This window comes from Diadema antillarum, unplaced genomic scaffold (genome assembly GCF_040938485.1).
Source record: "Diadema antillarum isolate AM-2024a unplaced genomic scaffold, OU_Dant_1.0 seq00000414_RagTag, whole genome shotgun sequence".
Taxonomy (NCBI): domain Eukaryota; kingdom Metazoa; phylum Echinodermata; class Echinoidea; order Diadematoida; family Diadematidae; genus Diadema; species Diadema antillarum.
This window is the reverse complement of record NW_027271400.1, coordinates 473,150-494,997: the sequence shown is the minus strand read 5'-3', so window position 1 is coordinate 494,997 and position 21,848 is coordinate 473,150. Positions and strand designations below refer to the sequence as shown.

Sequence of the window (21,848 nt, the reverse complement as noted above, 5' to 3'; positions counted from 1 at the left end):
TGTAAGGAACAGGTTAATACCTGTTTTCCAATATTGAATATATTCTTTTCACTTTCAGGGTACGTGTGACTGTGACTTTGCCACATTCCCTCCATCTCGCTTCCCGCCTGGACTGAAGGGAGAAATGGGAGAAACAGGACCACAAGGACCTGATGGGTTACCGGGGGCACCAGGTGAGGCATTCAATTTGGTACTCCTCCTCCTCCTCCATCTCCTTCTCCTCCTCTTCCCCCTCCTCCTCCCCTCCCTTCGTCCTCTTCCTCTCCCTCCTCCTCTCTCTCCTTCTCCTTCTCCTCATCCTCATCCTTCCCCTCCTCTTCCACCTCCTCCTCCTACTCTTCCTCCTCCTCCTCCCTTCCTCCTCCTCCTCTTCCTCCTCCTCCTCCTCCCTTCCTCCTTCTCCTCTTCCTCCCCTCCTCCTCCTCCCCTCCTCCCCCTTCCCACTCCTTCACCCTCCTCCTCCTCTTCCTCCTTCTCCTCTTCCTCCTCCCCCTCCCCTCTTCCCCTCCCTTCCTCCTCTTCATCTTCTTCTTAGTCATCATCCTCCTTTCTTTTTCTCTCTGTCACAAAGATTTCTTCATTGTTTCTTTTTCTTAACTATTTTTCTTCTGTTCTTTTCATCTTCTTCTATCTTCAATTTCTTTCTTTGTTTTCTTAGACTTGTTCTGTGGCTTGTTTGCCTTATTTGTTACCAACAAAGCTAACCATGTATTCACTCTGATAAATTTGCATGCCCTCCTGTCATGAGACATTCAAGTAACGCCAGCTCTTATGAATTTCTGCTTGTTTGCAATTGTGGCTTATGTTAATGTACCTCAAGTATGTTTTCAAGGCAGTAGACAGTGTACAAAACTGTAAATGTGTTTAAAATGAAATGTTGCAGTTGTTGTTGTCGTTGTTTTGGGGTTTTTTATCATTGTTTGCATTCAACCAGTCCATGTGCATTTTCTTTTTAATTCAGGTGTGCCAGGAGTCCAGGGACTTAGAGGAGAGCAGGGCTTCAAGGGTGAGCCAGGCTCAGATGGACTGGAGGGCAGACCGGTAAAAGTTCTATTATACACTGCATAATCCCCGTCAGATCCAGGGCCCCGTTTCATGAAACTTGTTATCAGTGACTATAGTTATCATGGTTGTTATAAGCTACTGAAATCCTTGCATCTGATCGGCTAAGAGCAAATTTGTCACAGAAATGTGGCAGTTGTCACTGATAACAAGTATTATGAAACGGGACCCTAGACCTCGTCCAAACTCTTTGGTGATGTACATTTGGTTCTTCACTTTCACTTTCTACCATCCTTGATTTGTGTTTCTTCTTTTTTTTTCTTGATTGTGTGGCAAGACCCATCCCCAGACCCTCCCCCACCCCCCATCTTCCACAAGTCTCCACCCCAACCCTTCTTGATTTCCTCCCCCCCCCCCCCCCCAAAAAAAAAAAAAAAAATGCACCCATGAAACGTGTGCTTATTATGATGAAGCTGCTGAACCAATAAAGTTATCTTTTGCATCTTCATGTTGCTTACTATTACCAAATCAGGTTTGCAATATTTTGCTGAGCAACTTTTTTTTTTGCACCTCTTAAGGATAATTACTGGATAAAAGATCTGCCTAGAGTAAGGTTTTCACATATTTTTTCTTTAAGTTTATAACAGGCACAATGATGCAAATCCGGAGTACTGACGTATTATTAGTAGCCTTCTCTGTTATATTGTAGAGGTGTTTGTGTTCACTTAAGTGGAGAAAGGATACATCACATGGTGCAGTTTCCAGGCAACAGTGAGGCAGGAAGTGAACATGCTGCTTCTTATGTTGATTTACTTTTGATTCTAATACATTGGAGGGCATTACACAAACATCTTGCACAACTTTTAAAGTCATGATCAGCTTAGTTCAAGTTAACCTTGTGTCCTTACATAAAAACAAGATATTTTGTTTTCGTTCATTTGTTTCTGCATTTTATGCTTGTATAAAACATCGAAATGTGCACATATGTGACCCTGCAGCACAAAACCGACAAAAAGTCGCCAGACATGGATTTTTAGTTGAGGACAGATTCTGAAAGAGCAGACTTTAAGCTTTAAAATAATGTATAACTCAAAGCAAGTGGACTCCCCTAACCTATCTAAATATGGGAAAGAAAGCACACACTCTGGAAAAGTGTGAACTGAGAAAAGAGGCTCTGAAGTACAGGATCTATTCGTGTGCTTAATCTTTACCAAGCCATGCTAGCTGTGTGATGAATGGGACAAAAAACAGGGTATAAACCACCAGAGAAACAACAGTGAAGGGATTATCAGAATAAGTTGAAATTGAGCATGCTTTGTTAACACATTATGTCCAAGATTAATGCCAACTTTCAAAGGAGTACAGTAGGATCATCCTTTGTAAAGTTATTAGAGTTGAAAGTGAAGAGTGTGTACAGAGTTTTTAAGAAATGAAGGGGGACTCTATAAGACACACCAAGTCACACTATTCCACAAAAAATTGTCCGAGAAAAACGGCTAAAAACACAACTTTCTGTTCGTTTTATTATCACAAACTTTAGCATAATGTAGAAGACTTGCTCTTTTAGAATATATAGAAAACTCAAGATTTCCTAGGTTGACCGATTTCATCTATTTTCAATCCTCACACAAAATCAGTGCATGCGACTTTTTGTTGGTTTTGTGATGCACGGTCACACATGCACTATTGTGCTTTGTGTGTACAAGTGAGTAATTATTTGTGTATATGTGTGTGTGTGCAAACTGTGCCATTATCCACACACAGCAGTGTGTGAATATGGTTGTGTGTGAGATTTAACACAGGTGGCAAACATTATTCTATCATCCATGTATCCCATCAACATTTGCGTATATAATACCATCGCTTCTTCTATGTATATGCGCTTTATTTATTATTATTATTTTTTTTTTTTTTTGGGGGGGGAGTATATATGACATGTTGTTGTTGTTCATTTTCCATCTGTGAGGATGGCTGGATAGCCCATATTCAGCTACACTAAGCTGGTCTTCCATGGGGTCCAGTTGGAAGTGGGGTGGGACCACTTCACCGGGTTAGACACCCTGCTCTTTGCGATGAATGAATGAAGCGGGATCTTTTACGTGCATGAGCTGTGACTCTCTCATACACGGGACCTCCATTTTATGTCCTATCCGAGGGACAGAGTGTTTTGCCTCTTGCTAGAGGGGACAGTATGTTTACACACAACATTGCTCAGTCCAGACTCGGGTTCGAACCCGGGCCGCGTGATCGTGAGGCAGACGCGCTACCGACTGAGCCAACTCACCGCCCTGTTAAAACTCACCGTCACTGTTAAAGCTTAACAAAGTTGCTAATCAGCAGTATTTGATTTGGATGATTTCTAATTCTCCAGACTCAAGACTTATCCACTAATTTCTGTGTAAATTTGTCCCTTCATTACCTCTGCCAAGGAAGGAGGTTGTGTTTTCATTGACATTTGCTTGTTTTGCACAACAGCCACAATAAAAGCAAGATCTTTTAAGTGTGCTGAAATGTCATCTGTCATTTCAAAAAAACAAAACAAAAACAGAAACAGAAAAATATGGTTCAAATCTGTTGAATTCCTAAAAGTGGCATCTTTCTATTTTCTACATATCATCAGCAAGGTCCTGCTTCATGAAAACATGTACAGTAATTGGAATGCATAATTTTTGCAGCTGCTATGGCAACAATTGAAATGCCGACAAGTTGGAACGGTTGATATCCAGCTTCTACCAGAAAACTACAATATGTATAAGTTGCATTTATTACAAGGTGTTTATAAAGATTGGGGCTCTCATAACCGCCAAGCGCTACATGTTCATCCCGCACCCAATGCCCACAGATTGTCCAGAGGGGTAACTAACCTGACCCCCTCCCCCCTTTGTCTCGGTATAGGGTGCCCCAGGTGTTCCCGGTGTGCCCGGCTTACAGGGACCCCAAGGATCAAAGGTAACGTGACTCCCCCTGTCTCTCAATCAGCAACTTCTTATTTTACTCTCTCTGTACAGTCTTTTTGTTAATCATAACATCTCATGTGGTTAGCATTTCCCCGTCACTGTCTACGTAGCAGGCAGGATCTGTGGGAAAAAAAGATACAAAGAAGCAATCAGATGTAAACGCTCCTTTTCTCTCCAAATTGCTAACTCTCTACTTCTTCGATTTCTAAAAAGTATACATTGATTGTTTCTATCGTGTGCCTTACTTGCACTTTCTTCTAAACTCACACAAGAAAGCAACAACAAAAACAAAGAAATATGCTCCTCTTCTAATCAAAAACTTGGAATATAATAAATTGCCTGTTGATATGCCTTGTCTTAGATTTGAAAACAGAACATGAAATCAATAAAAGATAGTTCTTCCTGCTGTTCCTGTCAAATACTAATCTACTAAATTTAGTGTAAATGTATATGACAGCAAAACGAAAGTATATTGCACCGGGGAGTGGATATATTAAATTGTGTCCATCTAATGAAGATGTGAATGTATTAATCTGTGATTGCACCATTTGCTCCTGCGACAGTTGTTCTGGTCTATCTGAAATTTGTAACCATTTTGACACTTTGAGAGGAGAACTATAGCTCAGAAGCTGCCTAATTTTCTTAACACTTACTTCGAGAGTTTGAGAAGTTAGATGGTACAAGGTTGGAGGGAGACAAGTTTTGATGGAATAATGAGAATAAACAGAAAGGCAATTAGAGAGTAGTTTATCACTTTTTAAAAGGTATCATGTAATCTTCTTATGATAATAGTAATTGATGAGAATAGCAATGACAATGGTAATGATAACAGTGATAAAATGTTAAAACTAATCAAGATTGCCACCATCATCAATATATTAGACAATAATGATTATAATAATGGATGAAATAGTAATAATGCAAATGATAAAAATGATAATCCAAATATTGGTAATGATAATCATGCTGATCACTTTCTCTCATATCAGGGAGAACCAGGAGATTTCTACATCAATGATGAGGTCTTTGTTGGCCCCCCTGGCCCACCTGGTCCCCAGGTAAGCATAGCCCAGTGGTTTCTGCCTGAAGTAAACATAGTGTGGGGAGACCTGGGGGTGTTTCACAAAGCTGTTCTTAGGCTAAGAATGACTTTAAGAACGACTGGTGATCATTTCTTGTGCTGAAGTATTGAAATTCTGATAAGTGTAGCACATTAGAACATGTGCCAGTCATTCTTAATTTGTTCATAACTTTAAGAACAGCTTTATGAAACACACCCCCCCCCCGATTTATTTTCTTTCATATGCCCATTCATGGTGTCTGAGAGTGTCGTGTTGTATTTTTGCATGATATTTCACAGAAATATTAGCCGCATTTATTTTTTCCCTTTTTTATTTAATAATTCTACTGCACAAAAAAAAACACAGTTCCATGAGAAGGAGAATGCTGATACCATAGGGTCTTTTGGCTGTGATGATGATAAGTGTAACAACCTTGTGTGGTTATGAAAGAAATCTGGGAGAAGACCAAAGTCAGATGTGACCAAATTTGGCCCCAGATATGGTGACAAGAGAATCTAGGATCTTTTTCTGATTATTGTTACTGATATCTTGGTTGGTAGCCATAACTTCAGTGCATTGTTCTCCAATTCTCCTCATCACATATAAATGAAAACATTCTGTCACTAGCTGTTGGGTAGATACACTACATGCAAGTAAATGAAGTGATCATACACTCTATCATTTATTTGCACGAAGCATATCTACCCAACAGCTAGTGACAGAATGTTTTCATTCATATGCGATTGTGCAACAACAGAGGTCAAAGAGGCTCATACTTTCGATGTTCATGTGTGCACTTCTGGCATTAATACGGAGTTATAGTGCATCAGGCGTGGGCACGGCATATATGCCGTAATCGCATCTATTTTTTTTCCCCTTTTTTTTATGACTAAAAGTTTCTCATTTCACTATAGAAATACAGTTTAAGAGCTCAGGACTTGATATTTCTGTTACCAACACGTAACAATTGCTGAGAAAATTGACCGAATTGTGGTACTTTGGAGACGGATATTGTGCTGCATGTTTTTCACGAACGATCAAATAGAGCTCATGCTGCACACATGATGAGAGAATTGATGATTTTATCTGGTTTCTACCCCAAAAATTTTCAGGGTCCTCCAGGGGCAAGCATCAAGGGCGACCCAGGTGAACCAGGCTACGGTGCGGAAGGCCGACCGGGCAGGGACGGAAGGAATGGACAGCCCGGTCCCAGGGGTGACCCAGGCCCCAGGGGTGAGCCCGGGGAATCCTCTTACCAACCTGGGCCTCCGGTAAGAAATGCTTCCGTGATCAGTGGGCATGACGTACATGTATGAAGGGAGTGAAATGCTTTAGGCTGCCTTCATTATGTTAGCGAGCGGCAGACTAAATGTGTGTAAAATCTTGCATGATTTGAACAAAATAGGGCTTATGGCAAGGTGAATGGTTGTTGGGACAGGTGGTAAACTGTTAAGCCAAGATTCAGCTGTGTACAATGAGGTACTCAGTGTTGTAGTTATTTGTTTGTATTAACCTGTTGAAGACTAGTCCTGAGTATACCCAGGCAGGTGTCTATGGGAAATGCGTGTTGTAGCAAAATTAGCCAGTTCTCAACGGGTTAAGCATGCCATGCCTCTCTAGCAGTCATGCACAAAACAAACAAACAAACAAACAAATAAAAACAACATAGTTGATAAATATAAATAATAACAATAACAATAAATTTGATGTAAAATGTTAACACATTAGACATCATCTATAGGGCCTACAGTGCTTTAAGAAATCAGTACATGTTCAACTAATTTATTCCCAATGTTTTGTAAGTTTTGTATACGTGTATATTTGATTTATGTTTTGATTGAATTTGTTTAAAGACAATCCTGTATCAGTTACTAGATTGGAAATACACTTGAATTTCATTGTAGTTGTACCAGTACATTCCATCTAAATGCAGTGTATGGTCTGTACTTGATCTTTATGATGAATGGTCATTTCTATCGATCATTATTGATCTTACCCCCAGGGTCAGAAGGGTGAGCGGGGCGAAAGAGGACCACCGGGCTCCCCAGGGTTTGATGGACCAATTGGGATACCGGGACGGCCCGGGGCTCCGGGGCAGGGAGAGGTTGGCCCACCGGGACCACCTGGACCCCCAGGTCCCCCCGGAATGCCTGGCTCTGGCGACGTTGGTGAGAGTGTTGGTGGTGGAGGCGGTGCACCTGGGCCAGGGGTGAGTCTGACTGTATCACTGTGTATCACATGCAGTTCAAGACCATCTAAAGCAAGCTAAAGAAAAACAGGAGACATAGATAAGCTGCCCAAAGATGTAATAAATGAAATAAAGAAACCGAAACAAAGACAGAGGTTAGGTAAGACAAGCAAAGAGACACACCAAAACAAAGACACCAACACAAAACAAGATAAAGATGTACAGCAGCACATGGATTCAAACAACAGGGAATTCATTTACCTGCTTAATATAATTTTGTATAAGTCATGTATACCTCAATGAATATTGCTTGCAATCTTTCTTTCGAACAGTATTATTGTTATGGGACTCACAGAGTGTACTTGTTTGTGACAAATGCTTTAGAGTTCTGACCATTTTATAGGAGTTTATAGGAAACATAAAACCCACTTTTAGACTAAAAAAAAGGGGGAGACAGATTTGATAGGAGGACTCAATATAGGTGAAACCTGTCACCATAGGCAATCTTGAATATTTCATATTTTCTGAACAAGCAATGTTTTTTTCTACATTTTTGAAAAAGTTGGTATCATGAAATGAATGGGAAATTGTGTTTTCGCATTTTTTTTTTCCAGAAGAAGTGTGATTAGGTAAGTCTTAGAGGCCCCTTTTCACTTCTTAGAAACCTTTTACACACTCTTCACTTTCAACTCTGATAATTTTTGCCTCATTGTTGTTTTACATTTGATTTGTATGTGAATCTTTGTCCTGTTGATTCTGTCTCCTTCTCCTTTAGATGGTCAAATTCTATTCCTTGGATGACATGCTCCAGGGCAGTAGGGAGTTAGTCGAGGGGACCTTCGCCTTTGTGGAGCGGGTCCAGGAACTCTACATCAGGATGGAAGGAGGCATGCAGCAAGTTCTGGTAAGACCGGAGTAGGACCAGGTCTAGCGAGCAAGTCTTGGCTTAAAAAGGAAGCAAAAAAGAAAGAAAAATGAAAAAAACTCCTTTAATTGAAAGAATGATGCGTAATACATTTTTTATTCATCCTGATTTAGCTAGCATTCTTATGTTTTGCTCATTATGTGACCCCTCAATATTACTGAGCCACTCAACTTCAATTTACCTAATTTTGATGTAAAGACATTTTTCAAACATCAAGCTTTTTCGGTGATATTTGATTTCTTACACTTTTTTTTCAAAAACATGCAACAGACATTGATGAATGCAGTAAAAAAAAAAAAAATCATTAGATAAAAACTGGTTTCCAAGACATTGTGATATATGTATCTATTGAATATCTGCAATAAAGTTTTCATAGCTAACATGTACATATACATGTACATGTATATTATATGCATTTGATGATAGAAGATTATGAGTACCTTATTCAACAAGGTCCATTGTTCCTACATGTAAAATGTTGTCATGGTAACAGTATGATCCCAAATTTTCAGTAATTTTTTTGCCCAACACAGCAGTGTAATCAAACTGTCCATGTTTTACAATTGCTCATATTTTGTGTTCTCATACATGTACAATGTACTCTCAAAATGTTTGTGTTTGTATGTTATGAATATTTAGTCCTAATAATGTAGACTATTTCAAGGAGTGGCATGAAAGTTTGAATGCCATCATCAATTATTGTGACATCTTAGATTGTGCAGTTTCTTAGGATCATTAAATATCCATTTGAGATCTATGAGTAGCTTGAAACTGACTCCAACAATGTCAGTGATTTCTATCCATGCATGAATTCAGTTAGATCTCTTGTTCCTATTTATTGGATTTGTCACATTAGTTCGTGTTTTATTGTCATTTGTGTCAACAGATTAAATGAATTGAAAACTGTGTGATAAACTTATTGTAGATATCATCTGTCATGTCTATGAGAGTTAGATCTGTATCACTGCACACTAACTCTTGAAGAATTCTTGAACCCCAAATGAATTCACAGCTCCAAAAAGTTAGGCGCTACAATGTATGTTGCAAAGAAATCTTTTCCTGGATGTTTGATTATAGTTTATTACAAAGATTATTTGTGGCAGATTTGTTTCAATCTTGTTATTTCCCTTAATTATAACTGAAATATCCCATGCACTATTGGTGAACTGAATTTCTTTTCAATCACCTGCTTGGGTATTGTTTTCCTTTTGGAGTAAATTAAAGTTTGCAGTATTTTCATGTATTAATACAAATTGATTTTGCTGCTTGCTTTTCCGAGTATACTCTGTGCAATTTTGTTTTATCCCTGTATCTTATGAATTGCTCTGAGGAAAAGAGGAGATTTTGGTTAAGACATATGAATTTTCTGTTTTTTGAGAAAATAATGTTTATGCAACTGTTACAAAGTTGCAACACCAAGCAATGTTTTATCTTGAATTAAAACTCTGTAGGATTTTTGGGCTTTGTAGTTTTCCAACTGAATGCGCTGTCGTGTGCAAAGCAAAGTATCTTGAGATATGTTGTATAAGTCTATGCAGGATCAAATGTGGGTAGTAACAGATTTTTACAGTGCCATGTTAACATGAATCACACAAGATATTTGGAAGTACAATCTAAGATTTTTTTTTTTGGTGAAAATGAAACAAAATAATAAATTCCAGGTAACATACTGCAATCCGAGCACTGAAGTATCAGCCAGAACTCCTCTTCTCCCAGATGTTTTGATTTTATCTATTCTCATCTTTATATCCTGAATACTGGAAAAATGACATTCTTGCCCCCCTCTCTGCAGCTTGGAGCAACCTTTTCCCTCCCACCACCCATCACCGAAACTCGACCCCAGCCTCCCATTTCATCGAGAACTACTACCTCTTCTTTCATTCCCTCAACCACTGTAAGAGCCGCCATATTTTTTGTTTCTTTCCTTCTTTCTTTCCTTTCTTGATTAACATCATAGAGTCCACTTCTGGGTGGGGATTGGACAATCTCAACATATCATCCATTCCAACTTTTTTTTTTTTTTTTTTTTTTTTGGGGGGGGGGGGGGGAGGCAAGTGCGGAGTCATTTCTTTAACCCAAATCCCCCTTGCAAGATTCTTGAATTTCCTTCAATTTTGCACAAGACCCCACTGGAAATGGTTTGTAACCTTGAAATGATGCCTGACCGTAAACCTCATTCTAGAATAGTGCTGTAGCTCAAAGACAAAATTAGCATGCAGGCAAAAAGGTATACAAATTCAGCACATTTATTGCTGATATTGTCTCTGACTCTGTGCCAATGGCATTTTCTTTTGAGAAAGAAATGTTCCAGATAGAGCACCGTTGAAGAGATGCACATTGGCTGTCGAGGTGACCTTTAGGTTCACTCGATCTGCACTCACCAGAACAATCTCATAATTACACAAATTAAACCACTGCCTTCCCTGTTATCAGCCAGAAGTGGACTCTTGATTCATTTTTGTACTAACATTATGCGGGAAACGTGATTTTCTTGGAGTGAGGGCAAATAATGTATACCCTTTTTGATTCCTAACTATATATCAGTTTCATCTTGATCCAAACAAGCCTATTAACAATATGAAAAACAGCTGAATACAAATCCAGATGTAGAGGAATCTCTTTGTTTATTCTGTAGGTATGTTCTCATGTCAACATAAGATATATTTCACGAAGTATTAAAACTTAAGTGGATCATAGTGACCACTTTCTTAATTTTGAATGTTTAAAATTTGTCCTCTCCCTGTAAGGTTTATGTGGTGTATAGTGTGAAAGCATAAAAGTGCTACCACACATCAAAACAGAGTTGTCATTTTCCCTTGTAAGACATTACTGTCTAGTCCCTCTGTTATCTTAAAATTGCATATTTTTATATCAAAGAATTCCATGTTTCACATAAAAGAGCGGCCTTATCACCAACCGACTGGGTCTTCCAAATTATAGCAACATCTGACGGAATGTGGTAGTGCCATGGTAGTCACTGTCAAAGTGAGATTTATATTAGAGGTAGATACACTGTAGGTCTACTGACTTTGGAGGTAGTGTTATGCAGCTATTGTAGTGTTCTAGAATATCTATTGGTATTTTGACTTGACTGTATGGTTGATTGAACACATGCAGAAGATGAATGACCATAAGTTCGACTTTAATTCATTGAATGGTGCTCTGGAGAAAGCATGCCCATTCCCATGTAACATCACGTCGTATCTACATGATGAAAACAATTCATACACTGTAGTTACACATCATGATTGTCATTATTTAGGTACAGCTGTACCTATTGTTTTGAAAAGAAAAATCAAAGACCATAGTATTTCCCTATCATTATCTTTCCCATTCATTTTTCAGCATCATTAGCTAAATCATCATTTTATAATCTGTATTGATTTCATAACTTGTCACATTAATTTGGTTTGTTATTTCATCTATTTTTTCCCCACTTTTAACTGGACATCATTTCTTTTTCGTCCTTGATGTATTACATAGATTTGCATCTTTAACATTGGAGTGACAGATTGATTAAATTAGTTTGTCTGCTTTGTTAAGGTTTGTTCGTTATTTCATTTATCTTTTTCCCCACTTTAACTGGACATCAGATTTTTGTCCTTAATGTATTGTGTCTTTAACACTGTAGTCACAGATTTGTTTATTTAGTCTGTCTGCATTTTCAATTCTCTTCTCTTTTTGATTGGTTGGTTATTTATAACACCATCTGAATGAAGCATCTCAGCATATGATCTGGCAACATCATTCCTTCAGATTTTTGACAATTAATTGCTGAGCATCTCTCTCTTTTTTTCTTCTTTAATTTTTTCTCTCAGTTTTTATTGCACTAATCATTTCTGACCAACAAATGTTCAATGGTGGAATATAGATGACTAATCATTTTTAGAATTCCCAGTGCACCAAATTGACCCCCTTGTATCAAGCCAAATCATGTTGTGGAGCCATTTATAAATGCTGAAACTTATTGCTGCAACTTATAAAGGGCATTTTTCTGGTGCAAGGTCTTAATACGCCCATTACCTACAGGAACTTGGTTGGCCCTGTACAAGGAATGTAAAGTTTTGTTGTTGTTATCATTATCATATACAACTTATGACCAAATATAGACTGAGAATGGGCTATTATTATAAGTGTTCATGTGGCTTTTGTAAATGCTACTGTTATTTCATTTGTGGGGCATCATACCGGACAAGTTTTAAATGATTTGTGCAGGATATGTTCTCTGTACTGGCTCTCTCATAGACCATTCTGATTTGTAGAGATATTATATATTTTATCATTATTATATTTATTTTTATTTTTTGATCAGTTAGGGTTTCAAAGTCTGGGAAAATATTATGTCAACTCCTTTCCCCCGAAATGCCCCCCTCCCACCCCCCCCCCCCCTCAAAAAAAAAGAAAAAAGAAAACAAAACCTTCATACACTGTGTACCAGACCAACCATATTCCTGAATCCAATGGGCTGTAAGAGTGGATGCATTAAAAGTCTACCAATTTGTTTTCATTTTTGTGCAGAATAAGACTTCAGGGCAAATGCCATTGGTCAAGATATTTCATATGCTGCAATCATATTTGCTGAATCTGTACTATCATGCTTGCATGAATGATATCAATATTAAGAGGGGAAAAGGAGAGAAAAAAGGCAGCAGATGTTGGCATATGATTTCATGTCACTTGTGTCCTTTTTGCCCCAGTAATTCCAAAAAAAAAAAACCCAGCCATGTAACACTGAAATTTGAAATGCCGTTTACCATCCCTTACACCATACATCCTACAAGTTACATGTACATAATCACCATCTCACCCTTTCTTTAATTGTATGCGTACAATCCGTATGTGTCACTCCCTTCTGCCTTGGAATCTTCTTTAAATGACAGTTCCTTCCTCTGATTGGCCAATTTTTGACTCCACAGCTTGCACCCCCCAGGCCAGAGGCAACTGACCCCCCACAGGTGGTCAGTCCGGCCGTACCTGTCACGGACGAGGCCCCCTATCCTGGTCCAGAAATACCAGTCAGTGACCAACCAATGGTTAGTCATACAGTAAAAGAGAGTTGAGTGAGCCTTGAGTAGGCCTAGGGATAGCTTTGACTTTAAAATATAACTAGAAACTCATTCAAATTCATGAAATTCTTCCATCGAGATGCTTTCATTGCAACTGATTGACAAATTGCCCTGCATCGACGTAAATATTATTACGCAGTACCCGCTGCATGCTATAAGGATTAGAACCAACACTTGCTGTCGGGCGAAAGCTCGGTGGTCTAGTGGAGAAGATGCCTGTCCTGTGATCAGGAGGTCGTGGGTTCGAATCCCGCTCGAGTATGTACGCCCATGATTTATTTATCATGGCTACTACTAAAACACTGATCAATTCAGTGCTTATTTACGTCGATGCAGGGCAATTTGTCAATCAGTTGCAATAGAAACTCATTATTTACCATGTCTGTGAATTGTGCTGCTGGGTTATATCTTCCTTCGCTGATAGGCCTACACAAAGAGCTCAATCTAACTCAAGTAGTGCCCTTTAAATTCAGAGGGAATGTGAAAGAGATGCTTTGTACCAGCAAACTGGCAGTGGTTGACCAAGATTGAACATTACACCGAAACACAAGTCTTGAGTTTGAAGTTATTATTGAGTGAAAGTCAAGTTGTGTGGTGATGCCATGATTAAAACAGTATTTTCATGAGCAGTCTCGTTTTGGCACAGCAATGACTTTTATAGGACCTTACTGTAGGGTGCATATTTCATGTGAACTCTCAAACTAGGAAGTCATGTCCCTTTTTTTCCCCTCTCCACCATTTTCAAACTTTTCAAGCTGTACCTGTACGCCCTCAACGATCCGGTAGAGGGTTACCTTGGGGGCATCAGCGGGGCCGACTTCAAGTGCTGGCAGCAGGCCAAGGCAGCGGGCCTGCCGGGGACGTACCGGGCCTTCCTCTCCTCCAGCTTCCAAGACATCAAGACAGTGGTGAGACGAGAGGATCGTGGATTGCCCATCGCCAACAGCAAGGTATGTACTTCGTATGAAGAAGCCCTATAGACTGTGGTTTTCATTGACCCGTTACCTAACGCTATAGCAGAAAAGCAGTGTATCCTGTACAAAGGCTATTCAGATTCTTGTGGACAGTAGGGTTATTGGTTGATAATCAGTCAATACCTCTGCCAAGGAAGAAGGAGGTTAAGTGATCATCAGCGTTGGTTTGTCTGTGTGCAAAATAACTCAAAAAGTTGTGAACGGATTTGAATGAAACTTGCAGGAACAGTTGATAATGACACCAAAGGAACAGATGATTCAATTTTGGGGGCCACCAAATTTCCTAAACAGCTATCTTTTGATGGCCCGTTTGGGCACTTAAAATTTGAAATGGCTTGTTATGTTTGCTTTTATTTCAGGCCACCAAATTTTCAGATTTAAAGATTTTAGTAGCCCGAACAGGCCACTAGAGGAAAAAGTTAGTGTCGAGCCCTGTATCATGTATGAAGATGTCAATTGCAAAATGAATTAACCTCATTCTTGTTAATTTGAGACATTTGTAATCAAAACTGCTAAAAAACACTGAAAATGATAAGGAAATATGGGGTAGATCTGATAATAACTTCAATAATAATCCTTGTCATGCAGCAAGTGAGATGCGATTACAACCGTTTTATGTGGTTCCATCTGATGATGTAATTACTGTATAGTGTTGATGAATTCTGCTTCATATGTTTTGCAGTCAAACTTTGTGTATGTCCATGTATGTGTATTTAGACTAATGATGTGAGTGCTCCATTTTGTTTTGTCTTCACCTGACAGAATGAGATTCTATTTGAATCCTGGCACAAAATATTTGAAGAAGGGAACGAGGCACCCTTCGATGGTTCAAAGACCATCTACTCTTTCAACGGGAGGAACATCATGGCTGACGATTTATGGTAAGTGCTGTACATTGTAATGGAAAGAATATGAGAAAATAGCATTTTCTTTGCTCTATTTTCCACTAATACATACCGGTATATTCATTTCTGGTCTGTTTCCTTTTGTTTGCGTACTCAAAAAGCTCTCGCACTTATCACCAAGTTGAATTATCCTTTGGGTTTCATGCCAGGTTCAAGTGTGTGCGTGTGTGTCACACACAAACACACTGCTATAGCTTCTGACCATTCGAGCATTGAGAATTAAGGATTTCTGGGACGAACACTGAACTAGGGCTTTCTATAGCTCAGTCGGTAGAGCACTGGGCTAGCAAATCCGGAAGTCTTTGGTTATACAGAATCCCGATGGAATCACATTTTCTTTGCTCAATTTTCCACTAAAAAATAAAAACTTGTTAAAGTGGACATTTTTGTGATGTGGAAATGTTTTTCTATATTTTGTGCAACCAGAAACTAGCATAAAGATAAGAGACCACAAATATTTTTTTTCTTTCTGTTACATGTGTGTACCACTTATAATGTCTTGATTCCGTAGAATTAAAAAACACACAAAATTCATCTTTTTCGGCTGGACGCAAAAAATGGCTATGTTTTCATAGAGTATCTTCTCTGCATGGGATGGTTGGTTGCTTGTACATGCATTCTTGTGGCACAGCTCTCTTGGTACCACACAAATACATGTACCTTGACAAGTATACAGTATGTCCCAAAAAAAATTACAATCAAATTTTCGCATTGATAGCACCCAATATGATTAAACTGTCTAAATGGTATACTTCAGGGTCTTAAAATATAACATCTTGGCTCTATTTTGCAGAAAACCCCATTCAATTTGGTTAAGCGGTCACAGAGATTTAATGTGGATTGTTGTAAAGCATGTCATGAGTCTGATTCTTCCAAGTTTAGCACTTCGATGCTTTTGTGCGTGAATACAATAGACAGAACTTGGAGGGAAAAGATTCTTGACATTCTCTACAAAATTCCTCATGTCTCTTTGACCACTGAAGCAAATCGAATGGGGTTTTCTGGAAGATGGGGGCAATGAGTTATAGTTTCATACCCTGAATTTGTATTTCGATTGATTAACTATTTTTAAAGATATCATCGCGGAGGGTCCCGTTGTTATTTTTTGGGGGGACATACGGTACAGTCAAACCTTTCGTGCAGCAACCGCTCACGGAAAACAGCAAAGGTGGTCTATGGGATACTGTATGTAGTACATTGCTGTATAATGCTGGCCGAGTTTAATAGCCCAGCATTATATTCAAAAAGATTTTAAACCGATGGCATTTAGCATTGTACTGGCATTCAATGTGAAACAAAATCTTTCTTGTGCATTCTGCACATAGTTTCACAAATCTTGGCTCCTCACAAAATTCGTGAAAGTTAAAGTCATGAGAACATTACTCTCTTGTTTTACAGTACTGGGTATCTTCTTGTAGTGCATTTTGTGATATTTTCACCATTTCACATCTTCTTCTCTCCGTAGGCCCAAGAAGTACATCTGGCACGGTTCGTACCCCAACGGAAATCGCATGATGGACAGCCTCTGCGAAGCATGGAGGGCGCCAAACCAGTTAGCCAGAGGTCAAGCGAGTTCACTGCTTTCTCATAAACTTCTCGGGCAGGACCACTTTTCGTGCAACAACGCCTTCGCCTTACTATGTGTACAGGCCGCACAAGTAACAGCAAGAAAGTAATAGATTCTACGTAGGAATAGAGTCTTTAATTGTTTTTAATCTGTCAATTACTCTGTCAGCAAGTGTTATAATGAATTTGGTTTTTGGTCTATGTGTTGCTGACTTGTGCACTGTCTCAACATTTGACTGACCAAAAAAAAAAAAAGATGATTTCTGGTCAGAGATCAAATGACATCCACAACTTAACGATGCAATCCTTGTCTATTTTTTGTAGCATTTGCATTGCAATTCTGCACACTTTTAGTCCTGTGTTTCACTTAAACATATGACCGAAATTCTGTATATGTTAGTTTCTATATCCCTACATTGCAGTATCGATATTGGAGGCCCTAACATTTTGCCCCCAAAAGACCTCTTTTCATTTGAGTTTTGTGTAATACGTACATCAGACACTTGCGTAAAGAGGAAATGGTTTTAAGTAGCTAAGGCCAAAATTGTGGAAAAGGTGACTTTTGTTGAGGTGGATGATATCAAGACATTCTACCATTTGTGTTCTGTGAGCCTGGAGCGCAAGAAGCTTGAGTGGTGTAAACATTAATTCTTCCGAGTATCAAAAGTGTACAGTTTTATTTATTTTCAGGAAGAATTTAAGAGGAAGAACAGATATTGCATGATGACTGGTAAAGCAATGTGTCAAAAAGGCATCAGTTTGTCCAACAAAAAAAGAAGAAGAAATACTGGTGAATGGAATAAAAAAATCCTGTTTTGGTTTTGGTGCCCTCTTTGCAAGATGGAGATTAAAGATTCTGAATTCCCAGCATTTTCTTGAACTATTCTACTTTCTCCATGAAATTGACAATACATGTACAACTGTATAATGTTTGTTTAGAAATGGCACTCGTGTTCCCTGGGTACATTCACTGAATTAAATTCTCTGCAGACTCTTTTCCTATATCTTGTCAATAGACCAGACCACTAGCACATGTAGAGTTGATGCATATACCAATTACAGAGTTTGTACCCATCAACCAGAAAGTTTTTCCCCGAGGCCTGTCTGACATAGCAACAATGAATGCATGCAATTTTGATTCCAGCATTGAAATCTACTTTGATAGAACTGACTAGCTTATTATTAACCAGTTGCAGACTAGTCCTTAACATTCTCAGGCAGGTGTCTATGGGAAATGCATTTTATAGCAAAATCAGCTGGTCTTCAGTGGGTTAAGACCTCAAGGTAACATGTCCTTGAAACTTTGGTAAATTGGAGTATTGCATGCAGGCTAATCAGTATGTCACAAATATTTTGTGGCTCCGAAACTTCTTTGCTTTCCTTTAATGACTGAGGTATGGATGAGTATAGGAAAATGCGAGCTTTCTATTACTCTGAAATGCATGTACATCACAGAACAATGTCGATGCTTCATGAGTTTGCAATAGTAGAGCAAAGAGGGAAAAGGTTTTTTTTTAAATACTGTATCTCCTAGGTATGACAGATCGATCTTCATTCAAGCTTTGGTTTCTTTGTTATGTTGCAGCGACATTCTGTGATCTTTGTAGGTGTGTCGAATCGCTGCTGCCATTTCATGAAATGTCCAATTTGAGCAATATCATTTAAACGGTCATCGGAGAAGTACTCTGAGATGTTTTAATGAGACGGTGATTTTAACTCAGCGTGAGGTCAGGTGAGATGATGTTACACAGACAAATGCTGGACATTTTTTTAACACTCTACGATGCTGCAGTATTTGGGAGTTTTTCTTTTCAAGAAAATTTACAGTCTACAGATTGGACTGTAGGATTTTAAACATGGAGGCACTTCTCCTGTCGTAATAGTTTGCTACCCATGAAAAGAAAGTCATTAATGTCTGGTTGGTCAGACCAAATTTGTGGAAAATGTTTCACATGAGCAGTGACGATTGAATACTGCATTTGTCTTCCAATTTTTGCCTTATACAAAAACATGGTGCTTGTGTATGATTACACAGTTATTTTGCCTTTTTTTTTCTATAATGTGGTAGAAATATATCTGATGTCAGACATCTGACGTGTAAATAGGAGAAAGTGATTTGTACTTACCTCATAGGGTAGGAATCGAGTGAATAACACATTATGCCAACCAAATACTTTGTCTTTCCTGTACAAGTTTCTACTTGCTTACATCGGCTTTGTTTTGTTTTGGGGTTGTTTTTATTTTGGGGGGGGGGTGTTCTTTCTTTCTTTTTTGTACAGAAATTTGACAGGCAAGTCATAATAACAATGTAAAATGTATTTATCAGCAAAGATAAAAAGGGGTATTTTTGTACAGATTTGTGGCTATGCTGAGGGTCAGTTAGCTGTTTCAATCAACTTGTTATTGTTTAATTTATATGTAGGTTAATAGCGCACAACTCAACAAAAAGTAACCATTTTACCATCTGTTCGCTCAACTTTCTCTATTATTTTGCTTAGTATCTTTTGTTGTTGTTGTTGCCATTGTACAATATGTGAAAATGTAGAATTATCTTTTCAAAATGTTACCTACTTGATTCATGTTTGACAGTCCCCAACAGTAGAACTCTTTTTGTAATCTTTTGTTGTAAAGAGATCACCATAACTTGCTTTCTTACTTTCAAGGACATATTTTTTTCCAATTCTTATTTTATTTGATATCTGTTTTGATGAGGTATTAGCAAACTTTTTTTTTTTCTCAATTTGATGGAGGACATTTAGAAAAAAAAACATTTTTATCCTCTTAAACCAAGGACTAATACATTTTATGTACAATCTGTGTGATGAAACCACAATTTGTAAATGCATAGAGCTCATCTATGACATTTTGTGCTCTCAAAAAAAGATTCTGAACAAATGGAGTTTTAAAAAGAATCTGGTGCTAAAGTGTACAATTTACATGTAAATATTGTGTGCATCAAGTACACTTACATACATGATAGCTCATGTAGAATCTCGAAGTCTCTATTCTCGTGTTTTCTTATATCACTTTTATGTTTAACACAATTGTTTTCTTACTAGTCTTGTATGCAGGTATGCATTTCTTTTTTGTTTTGAGCCTTTTTTTTGTATTCTAATTTCTTTTTACTTGAAACATCTCTTCCTCGTGCTTGTATTGCACTCTTGAAATATCCTCACGTGCATGCAGGCAGAATACGACACTCGACACCTGCTCATGCTAACAGGAAATGCTGCAGAAGAAACATCACATAAGAGGTCTGGTACACTGTAGACTAGACCACAGAGGATTAGTTGAAAACACAACCAGTGGTAATCCTCTGGTCAAAATCAATCATATCAATGTAGCGTGTGAACTCTACCATATTTTAGAATCAAATATTAAAGAATATTGTAATTATATTTATCATAAGGAAAAGTGTGTACAATTCTGAAGCCCAACAATGTACTTTGATCTTTCGTAAGTGGTATTAGTACAGAATTGTGAACCCTAGACTTGCCGGAGTACTGCATCATGTACCGTGGTATATATGTAGAACCACATATGAAATTTATGTACAGTGTGATATAACGTTTGTATATGTATTGTATTTGACTCACTTTCAACTCCCATGTGTAGAGGGGAAAAAAAAGAGAAAGAGAGAGAGAAAAAGAGAGAGAGAAAAACAAAACTAGTCTTGTTGACGGTTTGGAAAACGACAGTCTGCTTTCTTGTAGATGGGAATGACAAACTAAAGCTCTGCATCTGTTGTGTAAAAGAATTATGATAATAATGATAATGATAATAATTATGAATATGATAATAATAATGATAATAATGATGATAATAATAAGGATGATGATGATGATGATATTGATAATAATAATGATAATGATAATAATAATAATAAAAAAATGATAATAATAGTAATTCTGATTTTTACAAACTGAATTTCAGCACATTGATTTAGTTCTGTTTTCCTGGTGCAGTGGAACCTTGTTATAAAATGGTCTGATCTAGTGAGATACCTGATGTTAAAAAGGCAACTCCGCAGGTCCTATTCTGTTTGGATTCTTTTGTTTTTATCCAGGATATAACAAGATACCTTATCATTTGATAATGAGCCACTTGGGACCATTGAAATTTGCTTGTTGTATCAGGAAACTCGTCATATCAGGATAAAAACAAGAGATTATAAAAAGAATGAGACCTGCGAACTTACCTTGTTATACCAGGAATCTCGCTATATTTGACCTTGTTATTATATTAATCGTTAATATACATGTATTGATAATAGTCCATTGTAGTTAGTTTCAAGTACAGTGTATAAAGTGTCATGCATGTATCCCTTACTCATCCACACGTGAATGGAAAAATACTAAATCTAGAATGAAATGGCAGACTGTCGTATTCCACCAAGTCCACAGCTCCTCCTTTTTTTGTGTCATTTTTTTCACTTGCCAGATGCCATAGATAAAGTCTCATTTTAATAACCTTAAGAATGAATATGTACCCTACAACTCACTATTGATGCTTTATATGCATATGATGTTTTGTGTTGATATATTATTTATGAATATGTTTCTATAGTCCTGTTATAGTCTGTATGTAAAGTTGAGAATGACACTGATCAGCTTACGATGGATAACTTAAGAATGATTACAAAAGTTTTGTGTTGTACTTAGTACTTTTATTTTTAGTTTAGGTTTGTAGCATCTTATCCATACTTGTGCCAGAGAGAGGAAAGATGTATAATTTTAAGCTCTGGAAATATACCAACCAGGACATAATATCTTTACTGTAGTATTTAAGCTGTCTTTTACTAGTTTGTTGTGATGTAACAATGATTACAAAAACAAAACAAAAAATTCAGAAATGAAAAGTGTGATCTACAATAAGCAACAACAAAGAAATAAAATTATTTCAGAAAGAGACCAAGATGATCTTTCACTATGCTGGTAATATTATGCAAACTGTGTATCATGATCAGAAACAAAATTGTGTGCACAGCAAGTGCATGATTAGCCCAAGGACAGGTTTATTTCACCTCAGCTTTCAGCCTTGCTGAAAGAATATTGCCCTCGATTTGAAAATGCGCTCTGAGTGCATGTGTAGTCGTGTGGTGCACTACTTCAAGAAGTTATATTGCTTGACTGTGCACTATAACAAAACAGCAAATTTGCCAGTTCAACCGAAAAACAGAATACATACGATGTATATTTATAATG

At 37.9% G+C, this 21,848-nt stretch overlaps 1 protein-coding gene across 1 annotated transcript in view; it reads left to right on the top strand.

Moving 5' to 3' along the window:
• LOC139732357 (uncharacterized) overlaps window positions 1-16,999 on the top strand; it is a 45,507-nt gene extending 28,508 nt beyond the window's left edge. The window contains exons 19-30 of the mRNA XM_071643224.1: window positions 59-173; window positions 962-1,041; window positions 3,898-3,951; window positions 4,949-5,017; window positions 6,133-6,291; window positions 7,023-7,229; window positions 7,984-8,112; window positions 9,926-10,027; window positions 13,050-13,166; window positions 13,955-14,149; window positions 14,936-15,054; window positions 16,544-16,999. Coding sequence (XP_071499325.1) covers window positions 59-173; window positions 962-1,041; window positions 3,898-3,951; window positions 4,949-5,017; window positions 6,133-6,291; window positions 7,023-7,229; window positions 7,984-8,112; window positions 9,926-10,027; window positions 13,050-13,166; window positions 13,955-14,149; window positions 14,936-15,054; window positions 16,544-16,754 — 1,557 coding nt within the window. The 3' untranslated portion in view covers window positions 16,755-16,999. The remainder of the gene's footprint in view (window positions 1-58; window positions 174-961; window positions 1,042-3,897; window positions 3,952-4,948; window positions 5,018-6,132; window positions 6,292-7,022; window positions 7,230-7,983; window positions 8,113-9,925; window positions 10,028-13,049; window positions 13,167-13,954; window positions 14,150-14,935; window positions 15,055-16,543) is intronic.
• The last annotated feature ends 4,849 nt before the right edge of the window (window positions 17,000-21,848 follow it).